This window comes from Malaclemys terrapin, chromosome 2, assembly GCF_027887155.1.
Source record: "Malaclemys terrapin pileata isolate rMalTer1 chromosome 2, rMalTer1.hap1, whole genome shotgun sequence".
Taxonomy (NCBI): Eukaryota; Metazoa; Chordata; order Testudines; family Emydidae; genus Malaclemys; species Malaclemys terrapin.
Window position 1 is genome coordinate 165,210,738 of NC_071506.1, and position 18,237 is coordinate 165,228,974.

The 18,237-nt window shown below is 41.8% G+C and overlaps 1 protein-coding gene across 2 annotated transcripts in view; it reads right to left on the reverse strand.

Annotated features, from left to right (window-relative positions):
• LPCAT1 (lysophosphatidylcholine acyltransferase 1) overlaps positions 1-18,237 on the reverse strand; it is a 162,673-nt gene that overhangs the window by 127,354 nt on the left and 17,082 nt on the right. For both annotated transcript variants that reach the window (XM_054018344.1, XM_054018345.1), the window contains exons 2-3: positions 11,902-12,044; positions 10,639-10,853 (exon numbers count right to left, since the gene is read on the reverse strand). In XM_054018344.1, coding sequence (XP_053874319.1) covers positions 10,639-10,853; positions 11,902-12,044 — 358 coding nt within the window. The remainder of the gene's footprint in view (positions 1-10,638; positions 10,854-11,901; positions 12,045-18,237) is intronic.

The window sequence follows — 18,237 nt, forward strand, 5'->3', positions numbered from 1 at the left end:
GAATGAGATCTCAGTCTTGGTCCTGTGAGGATGAACAAGGGATGGGTTCAGATGATGGCTCCCTAATGGGGTGAGGGGGAGAAAGAGGTGATGGAGTAGATGTCAAAGTGGAGTCAGATTTCCCCGGTGTTACTGGTGCTCTAGGATGAGGGGGCCCTAAAATGCCCATAGGAGTAAGAGTACTATAGGTATTGGTATTGTGAGTTTTGGTATCATAATTGGTGCTAGATTTAGGATTCTTGTTGCCTACTCAGAAGAACCCACTGATATTGAAAATGTGGTTGGTACCACTATGATTGGTATCAATGGTTGCAATACCAAGACTGGCACAGAGGAAATCAGTACTGAAGCAGGAGAGCTTCCCTGGATATGGTTAATGGTGGGACAGCTTCCCTTGACATGGTTGGTGGCAACATAATTATGGGCATGCTCAGTAAGGGGGTCTCAGGAGTGACTGAAGAGCCAAGCTGGTTCTGATTTGGAAGGTGTGACTTTAGAAGAGTCATGGACCTGGTGACCAATTCTTTTTTTCAATCTATGTCAGAGAGGGAGACTGATGCCTGGAGTCAGTTTTGGAGCTGTGCTCCTTTTTGCCCTAGCTAGAAACGCTCAAGGCAGTACTGGGGGCCAGCGCTGGGCTTAGAGGTGTCCGGAAAGACAGCAGATGCTCGAGCCACATCCACATCACTGGTAGCAGTGGCTCAAGGTGATCAGAGTCCCAGCTCACAGGGGCACAGTCCCTCTTCTGTTTGCATCTCTCTCATTGTAGAATCTGCTGCTCCCATTGAATGCTCTAACAGGAAAAGTTGGAGGTTAATATCCCTGGATGTGTGTCCTTTCTGAGGACTGGCAGATGGAGCACTGATCTGGGATATGGTTTTTATCAACAAGGAAAGCACTTGATGTGCTCATCATTCAGGGGCACAAAAACATCACAGAAGGATAGACAGGACTCAGAGTCTAGAGATTTTGCCTCAGCACCAAAGGCGTAAGTAGCCCCAGATGGTGGAGAGGAAGTATTTAGTTGCCAACGGCTGAATTTGGGGGAGGGGAGAACTAAAGAAGAATTTTAACTAAATAAATAACTAATCCTAAAACCAAGGGCTGAATCTGAAAATGATGTTTACCAAACTGAATTTTGAACTTTAAGATAAGTAAAACAAAAAAGAAAAATGGTTATCATTTGTAACTTAAAAAAATAAACAGAAAGTAAAAGATACTAAATATGGAATACATTCCCATTTTGGAATACTGTATTATCAGAAGATGCAGGGAATGATATCTGCTGAAGATCATACTCTCTACTTCTTCTAGTCACGTGATGATATGCACTTGAATTTTGTAGTAAAAATGACATTTACGACTAAGTAAACAAACTACTTTTCAGGTATTTTTGATACAGGAAGGAGTTAAATGCACTGATAGGGATTACACAAAGAATCATACACAACACAGTATGATATAGTTATTTCCATAAGTTCTCCTCTTTCAAAAATATAAATTATTATTAGCTAATCATTAGCGGAAACAGTAATCTAACCTAACCAGCTTTTGCTTACAGTGTAAATGAGGAGTATTGATTTGGATACTTATGCCATGGCATGGCATAAGATACATACTAGCAAATATTTATTATGTATTCAATCTTCATGCGGTAGTTATTAATTATATTTATTTTCATCAGTTATTCATCAGGTATTCTAAAGAGGGATGCAATCTTGTACCTGAAGTATCCCTCAATATGACACTACAATTGGGATGCATTTGCGGCCAGTACAGCTAATGGAAAAGTCTGTTTACATGTCTGAGGATGGAGCAGGAATCCTCCAGGGACATCTCCATGAAGCGCTCCAGGAGGTACTCTTTGCAGAAGCCTTTGCAGAAGGTTTCTGGGGAGGGCTGCCTTATTTCATCCTCCACAGTAGGACACTTTACCATGCCATGCCAGTAGTAAGTGGTCTGGAATCATTGCAGCACAAAGCATGGCAGCGAATGGTCCTGGGTCGCATTCATACAACATTCAGTTGTTATTTTTTGTGTCAGCCTCAGGGGAGTGATATCATTCATGGTCACCTGGTTGAAATAGGGGAAGTTTAGTAAGGGAACAGTAATCCCCTCTGTTTAGTGATCCCCGACACATTAGACCCTGGGCATGCTGGGCTGTTTGCGCTTTGCTAAAAGAGATCATCCCGGAAAATAGCCACGCTGGGAGGGAGGGGTGTTTTGCACATCCACCCCAAAACCGCAGCCGCTCTTTTTAAATGACAACTGCAGCCCCTCCTTTTAAACGCAGCCCCTCCTTTTAAACGGCCAACACAACCGGCATTGGTTGCTATGGGAAAGGAGGGCGCTGCAGTTTGAAAACATTTCCACATGTTATGAACACTGAAGAAGCCAACCTCACGTGCCCTTTTGCTTACCATGGCTGCCTGCAAACCAAATTGTGTGGCCCAGCCATGTGTGACGTGTCACCATACCAGCAGACGCTCAATATAAAAAGCAAAATGCGACCTTGTACCTAAAACACAGGTTCTGTCTGCTGTGAATTGCTTGATTCACTGTGAAAGAGTCCCCCTTTTGTTCTCAGAAATATATCTTCTGTAATGTCTACTCACCCTTTTTCCCCCTGCAAATCATAGAATCATAGAATCATAGAATATCAGAGTTGGAAGGGACCTCAAGAGGTCATCTAGTCCAACCCCCTGCTCAAAGCAGGACCAATTCCCAGCTAAATCATCCCAGCCAGGGCTTTGTCAAGCCGGGCCTTAAAAACCTCCAAGGAAGGAGACTCCACCACCTCCCTAGGTAACGCATTCCAGTGTTTCACCACCCTCCTAGTGAAATAGTTTTTCCTGATATCCAACCTGGACCTCCCCCACTGCAGCTTGAGACCATTGCTCCTTGTTCTGTCATCTGCCACCACTGAGAACAGCCGAGCTCCATCCTCTTTGGAACCCCCCTTCAGGTAGTTGAAGGCTGCTATCAAATCCCCCCTCATTCTTCTCTTCTGGAGACTAAACAATCCCAGTTCTCTCAGCCTCTCCTCATAAGTCATGTGCTCCAGACCCCTAATCATTTTTGTTGCCCTCCGCTGGACTCTTTCCAATTTTTCCACATCCTTCTTGTAGTGTGGGGACCAAAACTGGACACAGTATTCCAGATGAGGCCTCACCAATGTCGAATAAAGGGGAACGATCACGTTCCTCGATCTGCTGGCAATGCCCCTACTTATACAGCCCAAAATGCCGTTAGCCTTCTTGGCAACAAGAGCACACTGTTGACTCATATCCAGCTTCTCGTCCACTGTGACCCCTAGGTCCTTTTCAGCAGAACTGCTACCTAGCCATTCGGTCCCTAGTCTGTAGCAGTGCATGGGATTCTTCCGTCCTAAGTGCAGGACTCTGCACTTGTCCTTGTTGAACCTCATCAGGTTTTTTTCTGCCCAATCCTCTAATTTGTCTAGGTCCCTCTGTATCCGATCCCTACCCTCTAGTGTATCTACCACGCCTCCTAGTTTAGTGTCATCTGCAAACTTGCTGAGAGTGCAGTCCACACCATCCTCCAGATCATTAATAAAGATATTAAACAAAACCGGCCCCAGGACCGACCCTTGGGGCACTCCACTTGAAACCGGCTGCCAACTAGACATGGAGCCATTGATCACTACCCGTTGAGCCCGACGATCTAGCCAGCTTTCTATCCACCTTACAGTCCATTCATCCAGCCCATACTTCTTTAACTTGGCGGCAAGAATACTGTGGGGGACAGTATCAAAAGCTTTGCTAAAGTCAAGAAATAACACATCCACTGCTTTCCCCTCATCCACAGAGCCAGTTATCTCATCATAGAAGGCAATTAGGTTAGTCAGGCACGACTTCCCCTTCGTGAATCCATGCTGACTGTTCCTGATCACTTTCCTCTCCTCTAAATGTTTCATAATTGATTCCTTGAGGACCTGCTCCATGATTTTTCCAGGGACTGAGGTGAGGCTGACTGGCCTGTAGTTCCCCGGATCCTCCTTCTTCCCTTTTTTAAAGATGGGCACTACATTAGCCTTTTTCCAGTCATCTGGGACCTCCCCCGATCGCCATGTTTCTATGCTCCCTGCATCAGCTCTGTCCCTGAGATTATCGCAGATTAGAAGGCGAAAAAAACGCACTCGCAATGACACGTTTTCAGAGCTCATGCAGTCCTCCCGCACTGATAGGGCACAGCTGAATGCATGGAGGCATTCGGTGGCAGAGGCCAGGAAAGCATACAGTGAGCATGATCGTAACACGCAGGAGGAGATGCTGGGGCTAAAGGGAGAGCAAACGGACATGATGAGGCATCTGGTGGAGCTGCAGGAAAGGCAACTAGACTACAGACCCCCGCTGCAGCCATTGTGTAACCACCTGCCCTCCTCACCAAGTTCCATATCCTCGTCACCTAGATGCCCAAGAACGCTGGGGGGGGGAAAAGGGAGGGAGAGGCTCCGCGCACCCTGCCACTCAACTCCAGGGGATGACCCAAGCAACAGAAAGCTGTCATTCAAACAGCTTTGATTTGTAGTGTGGCTACAATAAGCAATGTGGCCTTGTCCTTCCCTCCTCCCCAACCCCACCCCATTATCATACCCTTTGTACACCAGGGCTTCTTTTTACTAGTTAGCGTTGCCAGTGATCTCAAGTTTTTTTTTAATAAATAAAGAATGAATTGATTCAGAACAATAGGGACTTTATTTCCCATGCCACCTGTGGTCAAAGGGGGGGGATGGGGACTGGCTTACAGGGAAGTACGTTCACCAAAGGGGGCGGCTTTGTATCAAGGGCAAACACACACAACTGTCACACCATAGACTGGTCAGTCATGAAACTGTTTTTCAAAGCCTCTCTGATGCGTAATGCGCCTCAGAGTGCTCTTCTAATTGCCCTGGTGTCTGGCTGTTCAAAATTGGCCGCCAGACGATCTGCCTCAACCTCTCACCCCGCCATAAACGTCTTCTCTTTACTCTCACAGATATTATGAAACACACAGCAAGCAGCAATAACAATGGGAATATGGCTTTCACTGAAGTCTAACCTACTCAGCAAACTATGCCAGCGCCGTTTTAAACACCCAAAGGCACATTCTACCACCATTCTGCACTTGCTCAGGTTATAGTTGAACTGCTCCTTACTGCTGTCCAGGCTGCCTGTGTACGGCTTCATGAGCCATGGGAGCAAGAGGTAGGCTGGGTCCCCAAGGATAACTATTGGCATTTCAACATCCCCAACGGTAATTTTCCGGTCTGGGAAGAAAGTCCCTTCTTGCAGCTTTCCTGAACAGCCCAGAGTTCCGAAAGATGCGAGCATCATGCACCTTTCCTGACCATCCCATGTTGATGAAATGGCCCTTATGATCCACTAGTGCTTGCAACATCATTGAGAAGTACCCTTTGCGGTTTATGCACTCTTTGGCAAGGTGGTCCGGTGCCAAGATAGGGATATGCGTTCTGTCTATTGCCTCACCACAGTTAGGGAACCCCATTGCAGCAAAGCCATCCACTATGCCCTGAACATTTCCCAGACTCACTACACTTCTTAGCAGAAGAGTATTGATTGCCCTGGCTACTTGGATCACAGCAGCCCCCACAGTAGATTTGCCCTTTCCAAATTGATTCCCGACTGACCAGTAGCAGTCAGGCATTGCAAGCTTCCACAGAGCTATCGCCACTTGCTTCTCAACTGTCAGGGCAGGTCTCACATCTTGGTATTACTGTGCTTCAGGGCAGGGGAAAGCAACTCACAAAGTTCCATGAAAGTAGCCTTACACATGCGAAAGTTTCGCAGACAGTGGGAATCATTCCATACCTGCAACATTATGCGGTCCCACCAGTCTGCGCTTGTTTGCCGGGCCCAGAATTGGCATTCCACTGTATTAACATGCCCCAATGCTGCCATGATATCCCAATTGCCACATCCCGTGCTTTCAGGAACGTCCGTGTCCATGTCCTCCTCACAATCTTCCTCGTACTGGTGGCTCCTAGCTAGGCTCTGCACATACTGCAGGATAATGCGTGAGGTGTTTGCAATGCGCACAAAAGCAGTGTACAGCTGACCGGGCTCCATGCTTGCCATGCTATGGCATCTGCACAGATAACCCAGGGAAAAAGGCACGAAATGATTGTTTGCCATTGCTTTCAAGGAGGGAGGGAGGAGCGAAGATTGACGACGTGTACCCAAAACCCCCCGCAACAATGTTTTTGCTCCATCAGGCATTGGGGGGTTAACCCAGAATTCCAATGGGTAGCGGGGACTGTGGGATAGCTACCCACAGTGCACCACTCCGTGAGTCAATGCTAGTCACAGTATTGAGGATGCACTCTGCCGACCTAATGCACTTAGTGGGGACATGCACGATCAACTATATAAAATCGGCTGCTAAAGATCGACTTCTATAAAATCGACCTAATTTCGTAGTGTAGACATGCCCTTAATATTTTTGTTCAGGAAAGGCTCATGACACCAAAGGAAGGAGGTGCCCATACCAAATTCCGTGACCTACTGAAAAGGACAAGGGCTCTGACATTTTCCTCCCTCTATGCAGCCGGAAAAGAAATGAAAAGCAAAGACAAGGTAATCACAATAAAGGCTGATCTTCTGATATTAAGTGCATAGTTACTGCCTACAATGACAGTGGATTTGCTCAAAATATTGTGTCCTGAGCTAATGCTAGTTCAATTTACTCTTGCCGAGGTAAATTGGTGTCTAAAGTTAGAAATAAACCTGTTATGATAGACATTTTAACCAGAGACATCCTTCTCCTTGTGAGAGAACACTTGATAGTACATCCTCTCTGGTGATGGTTAGCCAAGCACATGTAGTGGCACTAGGAAAACCTCTTCAATATACAATCAAACACAGTGGAGAACTGATACCCAAGCTTATGTCAATGCAGCCACTGTTCTGCAGAGTTATGAAGTATCAACAAAACTGTAAAAGCTAGAAATTTGTTTGCAATAAAACTACTGCTAAAAATCACATACTACAAAGCCTTAAGAATCCAAAAACAAATTTCAGACTAAATTATTTCTAGGTCACAGCACTGATAAAATACACATAATTAAGCCTTTCAACATATTCATTAGTTTCAAGTGAATGTACTAGATTATTTAAAAAATATATATCTCTGAGAATCAACTCTGCAATCCAAAAAATATATGGGACCCAGTTTTGGTGGATCATAAACAACATAACTCCAATATAAAGCATATCCAAAGTAAGACAATAGATAGGAACACAGGAATTTCCATTCTGAATCAGACCAGTAGCTCCATTTACTCCAGTATCCTTCAGAAGAAGCAGCCCTACAGGGCAAGTTTCCTCCTCAAACCCAAAGGTTAGAAGTAGGTTTATTCCCTGAAATTTGAGGATTTACATCCCATTCAAAGCTCTTATTTATTTTTTAAATACTTGCTATTATAACATTGGCCATTCTTGTTATTCATATAAATGTCTAATCCTTTTTTGAATCCTGTTAAGCTCTTGGTCCCTTTAACAACCAGAGTACATGTTGTATTTCTTTTTACCGGTTTTGAATTTACTACCTTTCAATTTTACTGAATGTTCCTTAATCTGTCATTACATAAAAGGTGACTATGTTACTGATCAAACTCCTTTTTTACTATTCACTATTATGCTCCACCTGTTCATCTCCTCTCTAAAGTGAACAGTTCCAATCTTTTCTCTCTTTTCCATGTTTCTAATCAGTCTTATTGCCCATGTCCAAACACCCTCCAAATCTGTTGTTGTGAAGATGCTGGTGACAAGAACTGAATGCAGTATTCCAGATAAGAATGTACCATTGATTTACATGATGGTATAATGCTTTCCATATTTTTCCATCCAATTTCTTATACATTCTAGCATTACTGATTTTTGACGGCTGCTGGACATTGAGCAGAGGTGTTCGTGGACCTGTCTATAATAATCCTCAGGGATTAAATCCTGGCCCTAGGGAAGTCAATGGGAATTTAGCTTTTTACTTCAACAGGGGCAGGATTTCGCTCCAAGTCTTTTCCTTAAGTCAATACAGTTAATTGAGAACCCAGTGAGGTTTATAGAGGAAATGATTTGAATTATTCAGTGTGCATTACTTTGTATCTATCAAATTTGAATTTTATCTGCAATCTCTGTATCCCTACAGATTCAACTTCATGATCACCTCTCCTTAGAGCTTCTCTCACTACGTAATCTTTTAGATAGAGTTACTCTCTCACCTTCAACACAATCTAGCCTTTCTTTGTGGAATTTAGGCAGATATTATATCCCACCGATTTTTGTCATTCCGCCACATTTCAGTAATCACTATTATAGCAAGGTCCTCTTCCACTTTCAGACAAACTATTTTTGCTTTTAGGCTTCATTCATTTGTATTGAGAAATTTGTAGATTTTTGTTTTAACCATGTGTCTACTTCTACAAAACTCTTTAGTATTCTGACTTGATTTAACAGAATTTAGCTCTGTGACCTTGACGTTTCCTGTTCTGTTGTAGTTCTGGCCTATCCTTTACTTGATACAGAGATACATCCATATCACTGATTGACAGAGCCAGACGAGTACCCAGAAGTCACCTCCTACAAGACAGGCCCAACAAAGAAAATAACAGAACACCACTAGCTGTCACCTTCAGCCCCCAACTAAAACCTCTCCAGCGCATCATCAGAGATCTACAACCTATCCTGAAAGATGATCCTTTACTCTCACAGATCTTGGGAGACAGACCTGTCCTCGCTTACAGACAACCCCCCAACCTAAAGCAAATACTCACCAGCAACCACACATCACTGAACAAAACCACTAACCCAGGAACCTATCCTTGTAACAAACCCCGATGCCAACTCTGTCCACATATCTATTCAAGTGACATCATCATAGGACCTAATCACATCAGCCATACCATCAGGGGCTCGTTCACCTGCACATCTACCAATGTGATCTATGCCATCATGTGCCAGCAATGCCCCTCTGCCATGTACATTGGCCAAACCGGACAGTCTCTACGCAAAAGAATTAATGGACACAAATCTGACATCAGGAATCAAAATACTCAAAAACCAGTGGGAGAACACTTTAACCTGTCTGGTCATTCAGTGACAGACCTGCGGGTGGCTATATTACAACAGAAAAACTTCAAAAACAGACTCCAAAGAGAGACTGCAGAGCTAGAATTGATATGCAAACTAGACACAATCAACTCCGGTTTGAATAAGGACTGGGAATGGCTGAGCCATTACAAACGTTGACTATCTCCCCTTGTAAGTACTCTCACACTTCTTATCACACTGTCTGTACTCGGCTAGCTTGATTATCACTTCAAAAGTTTTTTTTTTTTTTTTTTTTCTTTTCCTCTTAATTAATTGGCCTCTCAGAGTTGGTAAGACAACTCCCACCTGTTTATGCTCTCTGTATGTGTGTATATATATCTCCTCATTATATGTTCCATTCTATATGCATCCGAAGAAGTGGGCTGTAGTCCACGAAAGCTTATGCTCTAATAAATTTGTTAGTCTCTAAGGTGCCACAAGTACTCCTGTTCTTCTTTTATCCATATCACTGACTTCTCTAACAGATGTCTTCATCAGACTTGATTGTTCAACACTTGTCAGTTCTGCTCCAACTTCTAGTTTAAACAAATCCCCAAAACTATTATTCATGTGTGTCAATAATCTGGTTCCTCTTGATTTAAGTGGAATTCATCCCATTTGTCTAGGCTTTCTCTACACCAAAGTGTTCCCCATCCAGTGTCTAATTTAAACCCATTCTCTTTCTATGGGTCTTTATATCCGTACATTGAGATGCTGAGCTCTGTCTAGCTGACCCATGCATGAAACTAGTAGCTTTCTCTGAAATGCTTCCATTGACCTTTGACCCTAAATCTTCCTAACAATCTGAATTCAGCTTCCACACCCTCTCTCCTACACCTCCTTATGTCATCAATATGTACCACAACCACAGGCTTCTTCCCACACTTACTAGAGGTTTGTTTAGCTATTTGGAAGATAGCTAAACAAGTCGTATCTCAGAACCACATATGTTTCTAATGACCAACCAGAAACCACTCCAGTTTGCCTCTGTCTCAAACTGTAACCTCATTGCCTAGAACCACCTCCTTGGTGCAGGAGGGACGATCAGCCTTCTCTATCTCAATCAGAAGAAATGTGTCCCTCCATTCCATCTAGGTCTCTTCCTTTCACGAGACCAGCTTCCTCAAGTGGAAAAATCAGGAAAGGAATTCTGGGTGGACTTGTTCTACAGTGTCCCTACATATCAGAACTTTAATTAGTTGTCTCTCTCTCTACTCTTACAGTTCACACTCTGCCCTCAGGATGTTGTGTTCTGAGAAACTCGAATTCATGACTTACCTCTGGATTCTGTGGAATTATTTGGTTTTGCTCCCTACAGGTTTTGGAACAACCATGTCATACTTTTCAGTTAACTCATTTAATAATCAAAACAGCCCTGTAAAATTTCACTTCTTCACTTGTTGTAACTTAACTTTGTTTCTTTGCTTACGGTCCATCCCCGATCTGCCAAATTTAATATGCAGTCATGACATTTCTAGGACTTTATTTTTAATCTTACTTGGAAAATAAAATTTTGACTAACTGAACTTACTTCCCCATACAGGAATATCTTTGCTTTCTGCCTTCATCACAATGGAAGCCATAGTCATGGTCACAGGAATGGCATCGAAGTATGAGGAATGTGGAGCCAGAGTTAATATTGCTGCTTCTGCTGGTAAAGCCTGTCTGCCCTTTACATTTATCCAATGGAATCCTCCAGCAAGCCACATTGTTCTCATGATTGCTTTCAGCAAAAAGTCCACTACTCTGTAAATAATTTAGATATAATGTTACACTACTTCAGTAATGTAAAAGTGTTACAAAAATTGTTTTTAAACGTGTTGTGTATATTCAAGAAATTAAAGCTTTAAACAGTTAAAACACAAATTTTCAATATCACATCAAGATATACAAAGTAAATATCCTTAAAACAATAAATGATATCTGTTTTTACTATTCATTTGCTATTCCATTTGTATCGAGCCTTTTCTTACTTTGCTTACATGCAAATTTTGATCATCAATGGAAATGTTTTTATTGATTTGTGTGTATATGGTGAAATTGATGTCTGCTGACATGTATCAATAAAAATCTAATCCTTCCAAACCTGTTCTGTTTTTTTGAACCAGAAACATTTAATAAAGTTATTTTGTTCTCATTTTCTGAACATGTGTAAGCCATTTTCAAACCAACAGCATCTAGTTCAGTTATATTTTATTTAATTCCTGAGTATTAAAGGCATCTTTCTTACACAGAAGTCCCCAATTTTGAAGCAATGAACACTAACTGATTTTGGTTTTGACCACTAAGAAAACCATCACTGGGTATAGACCTTTAAGATTATTAAGAATGTTTTCTATAAAGTGTCATCTTGACTTTAGCAGAGAGTCAAGTTAAAAATTACATAACTGTTGGTGGTTTGCTAATCTTTCCAGAAAACCTTCTTTGCAGTAAGGAGAAATAGATATTTATGGAAATAATGCAAGTTAAAAAATATTAAAACGAAACTGAACAAATTGTGCTTCACAAAACTGACTTAAATCCCCCTCTGTCTCTGCAATCTAAGGGCCAACTGATAATGCATATATGTATTCAGTCAATTCACATATTTTTAACTTCTCATTAGGGAAAAATGTGTAAGTGATAGATTTTACACTTGCCACAGATCTGCCTTTCCCATATTAAAAGGAAAACTGCCTAGTACTGTCAGGTTATTCCAGGACTTCTCTCCTTGACGCTGATAACCATTATATAACTTATCTATTTATTGTACCTCAGCATATGCTTTACCAAATCAATGAATGCAGTGACTCACTTTCGCCACCAGGAGAGGGGCTTTTCCAGTTCTCTCTCAGCAGATCCCATTGAAGCAATGAATGCAAAAGGCCAGGCCAGTAACATCATAAAAGCAGCAAAAAAGAGTCGGATGGGGAACAAAGTCAAGGTCATGAAGGCAATCTGCAAAACCCAAACAATTTTGTTATTTTAATATGTAATCTAGACTGATGGGAAAAAGTTTACTATTTTAAGAAACACTTAAAAAGAATAAACAACAAGGTGGTGGTGTTGTTTTTGCTGATACAAACTAACATGGCCACCATTCCGAAACTTAAAGAATGTTAGTTAAAAAAAAAAAAATATTCCATGCGTAAGGGTGAATTCTTAACTATTTTTTTCGTTAAATAAAGTTTGAGACAAAAAGGGTCAATCATTTGAAAAATTAAAAATATATTTTGTCATTATATGACACATTACACACACACACAGTTACATTAAAAGTACATTGTGACGGGATTCCCGGGGTGCAGCCTGGGACTATGGGACCACTGTGCCCCCTTAACTCTCTAGCCTGGGCTGTCTCTCACAATGCTTTGCTAGTGACAAGCAGCAAACCCCTCCAGACTCTGTTATCACTCGGCACAACAGCATGTGGAGCCCCACACCCAGCTAGATTGCATGAATGCTCCCAGAGCCACTCGTAAAATCACACAGAGAAAGGCACCAGCCAAATCCCACCAGCTCCCAGCCTTGTACCTCAGAATTATACCGTCTTGCATTGTTCAAGACCCTTTCTTGAGTAATGCAAGTTTATTAATTGGTTCACCATTTCATCAATGGAAAGTGGACATACACCAGCATTTGTAAACCTGAGCAGATTTACCAAGCACTTCAGGCAAACTCACTGGTAAAGATAAACAGTAAAACAAATTTATTGATTACAAAATACAGATTTTAAGTGATTACAAGTGATAAGCAAAAAGTCAGAGTGGTTACCAAAAGAAAAAGAAAAAAAAATATAAGCATGCAGTCTGAACCTTAACCCTTATCACACTAGACAGTATTTAGATCAAGCAATGTTCTCACCCCACTGGATCTTACAGTCCTTAGTATACTGGTTTGTCTCTTAAACCTGGACCAGTCTCCTCTGTTGGAGTCTTCAGTCTTCTGAGCGTCCTTGTTGCTTGCAGCATAGGTAGGGGGAGGAGAAAAGGTAAAGCATGGGGCCATTGTGTTCTGTTTTATACCCTTAGTCCATGTGCTTGGAGAAGAGAAGTCCAGGCATGTCTGGTGGGCATCCCAAGGTTGAGCAATTCCCCTGGTGTGGCCTTGTGCAAGTGAGTGATTACCTAGGGAGGTGGTGGAATCTCCTTCCTTAGAGGTTTTTAAGGTCAGGCTTGACAAAGCCCTGGCTGGGATGATTTAGTTGGGGATTGGTCCTGCTTTGAGCAGGGGGCTAGACTAGATGACCTGCTGAGGTCCCTTCCAACCCTGATATTCTATGATACCTCACATGGCATCCTTTATATGTAATATCACAATTATATATAGATGAGGCATATGGGGGTTACAGGGAGCTCTCCCAAGGTATAGAGTGTCACATACATCATGGTTGCAAAGCCAAGCACTCAAAAATGATAATATTCCAGAATTAATTTGGTTCCCTTGTGCATATGCATTATGGCACAGTCTTTAATTATATGATCATGTTTTAAAGAAAGTCACACCAGTGAACTGGTGGAAGTCACTTAAGCACTTGGATTCAGAGACTCTTGAAGTGATAATCTCACTTTTAACAGCAGTAGCTTATTCTGCTGGTGTAGAAAGAATATTTTCGTCCTTCATTCCAAATTGAGAAATCGTTTGGGACCTGAAAAAGCAGGAAAGCTTGTTTTTCTTTTCCAGATTATGAACAAACAGGAAAATGAAGGTAAAGACGACTGAGTTAGCTGCACAAGCCAATATTTTAAGTTTCTCATGTTGACCTGGCTGACACAGTCTATTTAATTTTTGTTGGTTTTTTCCTAAATATTTCATTTAACTATTTTAGTTAAAAACAATTTTAACAAAAACAAACCTGATTTTAAAAAACTTCAATGTTTAACTAAATACAAAAATTCATATGCTTGTTTTGTTAAAATAGTATGTGTTTGCTGTTGAAGAAAAAAATCCAGAATACATAATGTTGTTGTTTTAGTTAAATAAAACAATTTAAATGTCTGTCTGGTGATGTTCTCCTCCTAATATAACATGGCAAGAAAATCCTCCAAAAATTAATGATTAACCTGTTTACCTCCCAATGACTTCATAAATATCTGCTTCAATTACCTTTAGTAAATGAAATAACCAATCATTCATTTTCTGATATAGCTGTAAAACTAATCTGAAAAGTTTTCAAAATAAATCACTTAAAAAATGTATAGTGTGTACCTTCTAAAAATGAAACCTACATCTATCTCTTAGTTGTGAAGAATATGTATTAAGGTTATAACAATCAACAAGAATGCACTTTTACGTAGAAATCCATGATTAAATCAAGTCTTCCTGACTAGTGATTTAAATCATGATTTAAATCAATTTCATTTAAATCAAATCCACCCTGGTTTAAACAATGTTAAGTGTATTTAGCCCCATCTCACAACTCCCTCACAAAACGCCCGTTAGCTGCTCCTGTTTGCTAGCTCTCCTGGTTCCTTAGGCGCGGGCTTTTTAAAGCCTTGGTCTTCATGAGTAGCTCCACCCTCTGATTAAGGGTTGACAGGCGCTAAAGGGCTTAGGGATCAAAGCCTCATTAAGAAGCTGTCAGCCTTGCCCAGCAGGCCACTAGGCTCAGCACACATACGATCAGCACACGGTCCCCCAAACGAACAGACCACACAGTATATTTTAGTCAAGCACAAGCATGCCATCCGTATTCTGACTCATCCTCTATTCACTGCCACAAATAGAAACTCTACCATTTACTTCTAAAACAGACTTTATAACACTGTCTCTATAAAAACTTATAAGAGATTGATTATTTAAATACTATTAAAAATCACAGACAATTGAGCGCTTTTTGCATAGGTGGATTTAGGGTAGAGCACCCCAACTGTGGTCTAACCACCACTGGAAATCTGTAAAGAGGTAGCTAGTTTTATTTCCAGCTGCTAAATTGCATTACAAGACAGCTAAATGCACATAAAATATTACAGAGTGCCCATTAGCTCTTTCACAGTTAAGACAGAGGCTAAGTTTCTGTTTAAAGCTGAATTTGCACCCTCTCTGAAATTCACAAAAGGCAAACTAGGTCTTACAATTGATAGATGTGTCTGCAGAAAATCTGAAACAATTTTAACAAGAAGCTCCCAAGATAAACGCTGCTTTGAGGTGTCTTCCAATCCTAATCTTCTATGATTCTACGAGCTTGAATGATTCACCTTCAGCCATGAAATGTATTATGGTTGGCATGACTGATGGATGATTAGGTCACAGCAGCATCTCTCTCTTCAGCTCAGTGGTTTGAGCACTGGCCTGCTAAATCCAGGGTTGTGAGTTCAATCCTTGAAGGGGTCACTTAGGGATCAGGGGCAAAAATCTGTCTGCGGATTGGTCCTGCTTTGAGCAGGGGGTTGGACTAGATGACCTCCTGAGGTCCCTTCCAACCCTGATATTCTACACTGGTACTCTGTATGGAGCTGAAGGAGCTGGGCAGGAAGTTCCACACCTAATAGCTCTCAAGCACCTGCTTGCCCCCTTTGCCCATCTCCTGATAAATTGTGAGGATTACCCAGGCAGAGGGGAAAAGCTGGTAGCAGAGCCCCCTAGCTCTTACTTGCAGCAGTTCCAACCAATGAGCCAGCTGTTTTTAACGTGGTGAACAGCCTGAGAAACCGGGCTTATCACTCAGTTCCTGTGACAACTTCAGCTAAACTGCTACCTCTGCTACACAGACACTTTCAGCTGCAACTCTTCCCCCTTCTAAGTTGATTTTTAAATATTTTCTTGAATATAGAACACATAATTGTTCTAGGTTTGTCAAGTTTGGTACCATTATGTTCATGGGAGAAATGGCTTTAGAATGATGCCAAATAACCTATTTCCGATAAGATTTCCAGCAACTGGAGGACCTGGAGCTGGGAGCTAGGGGGTTGTGGGCAGCAAGTCTCCGCTGCCATGCTGCAGAAGATAACACCATTGAAATTATGATTCTGTAGATTTTTACTCAAATGACAAATCCCTCACCTTTCTATCACTAACTTGTCCATGGAATTACACATGCCTGTTTCCTTGGACCAGCTACTCCTCTTTGCTGCTCTACATTGGGGATTGGTCCTGCTTTGAGCAAGGGTTGAACTAGATGACCTCCTGAGGTCCCTTCCAACCCTGATATTCTAGGAATATGAATACATGCTGATTGACAGGTCTGTAGTCTTTTGCTATGTATTGTTCAGAATACTGCCTTAAAAACAGCAGACAAATAGTGAGAGAGAAAAGAGGACAAAATTACAAAGGTGCCTGTTTTCTCCACAAGACACTCAAAGGGGTATGCAATGGTTAGAGCACACTCCCCACCAGAACCTGGAACTGAATCCAGGATTCTTGACTCGGAAGTCCTCAGCTGTCAGCAAAAAATCTCCAAAACCCACTGGCAAAATGCACGTCTCATCCACATATAGTAGATGGTTCATACATTTATCATTTACTCTGTTAGCTAAAGTGGGAGAGGTTTGTAGTGTGGATTTAAAAGTTCTAACACTCTTGATAACACATGAAGTAGTCAGTAATGGTTTCATTTGATAGAATTTGTTGTTTGTTGTTTGCTTTTTTAAAATGTCAGAAATTATATAAAAACTACATTGAAAGAGTGTTACGGTTGTGAAGTCAAGTACTGAAAATATCCTTGCGCATATGCCTTCTAATAAGGTCTTTAAATGATTACATACTATTTTTCCTCGATACCCTGCCTCATTCAGTGCTCAAGATGGATGGATGGCACTCAGGGAATGAGTGTAGAGAAAGAAGCTATTGTCTGCCAAACGTTTGCCTCATTTGTTGTGAAAACTGGAAAGTCAGTATATATTGTGAGTACTGGGATGGGTGGGCCTGGGCCTGCCAAAAACTATAGGCCCACTCCCTCAACTGAGGTGGGAGAAGGAATCACCTGGGAACCATAAAGCCCAGATGACAACTGAGTTCAGGGGACAAAAACTAAGAAACCAGGGACAGGAGTTAAAGTCAAAGGGCCAAAACAAGGGATCCAGAGTGGGATTCTGAGCAGAGAACCCTGACAGTGCCCACTGCTCCTAAAAGGAGTTCAAGCAGCCAGTGGACACTGCCCAAAGAAACTCTGCCCAAGATGTGCCCAAGATGGATCAAAAATAGGGCCCAACGTTGCAGAACACTCCCAACCCCTCCAAGAAGTTTCCTTCTCCTGGCCTGGTTGATGGCCATATTGGCCAGTGCCAGCAAGTTGAGAACAAGGAGGTCTCAAGACTTTATGGAGTTATGGATGGTGTGTACACATACAAGAAGGTGAGGGGAAGAAAATTCAGCCAGAACCTCAGCAGAAGATTCTAGAGAAGCTGGAAGAGGGGTTGCAGCTTAACACACGCTTCAGAAGTGTGTGCCAGTCGTAATGTCCAATGACTGTAACTCACTCATTTTCCCCTTTCCTTGTTCTATTTCCCTTAATGTGAAATAAATAAAAGGAAATAAACTATAAGATTGTACTTTGCTTCCTTACTTTTGAATCTATTAGGGTCTGTTACTACAAGTGTTTGATATGCAAACCTCTGTTCATTGACATTGTGTTGCAAGTCCTGTAACAATTATGCCACTATAACATTTGGAGGATCACCCAGACTAACAGGGGGTTCTGTTACTACCTGCCTTCTAATATTGGATGTCTTAATGCTGAGCTGCTGTGGTTCACCATTCTGACACCAGTAGCCAGCCTACAAGCATCACAGTCCCACCCTGGCTTCCACCAGCATAGTTACTTTTTGCAGGGTGACCTCAACAATCCCTTCTGGTCCCGAGTCCCCCACCCCCAAACCCGTCTCCAAGTTCTTAACTACCGGATCCTCATACTTTTCCCCTTTGGTTTGTCATCCTCAAAGGAGTGAAACCTGCCCTCAACTATCAGTTCACTTTGGCGTTCACACAACAGAGACCAGCTTGAGGTAAAAATAAACAAAAAGTTTATTTAATAGAAAAATCATAGAATCAAAGATGAAATAGTAAGGAAAAGCAAATACATACAAGTTATACATAAAATAAAAAAAGGTGCAATCTCAGGCTTTACATATTACCTAAGTCCTGTTTCTAATACAAGTTATCTATTGTCTCTGAACAGTTTCCCAGTGTGCCCTCTGAGCCAGAGGGGATCAGT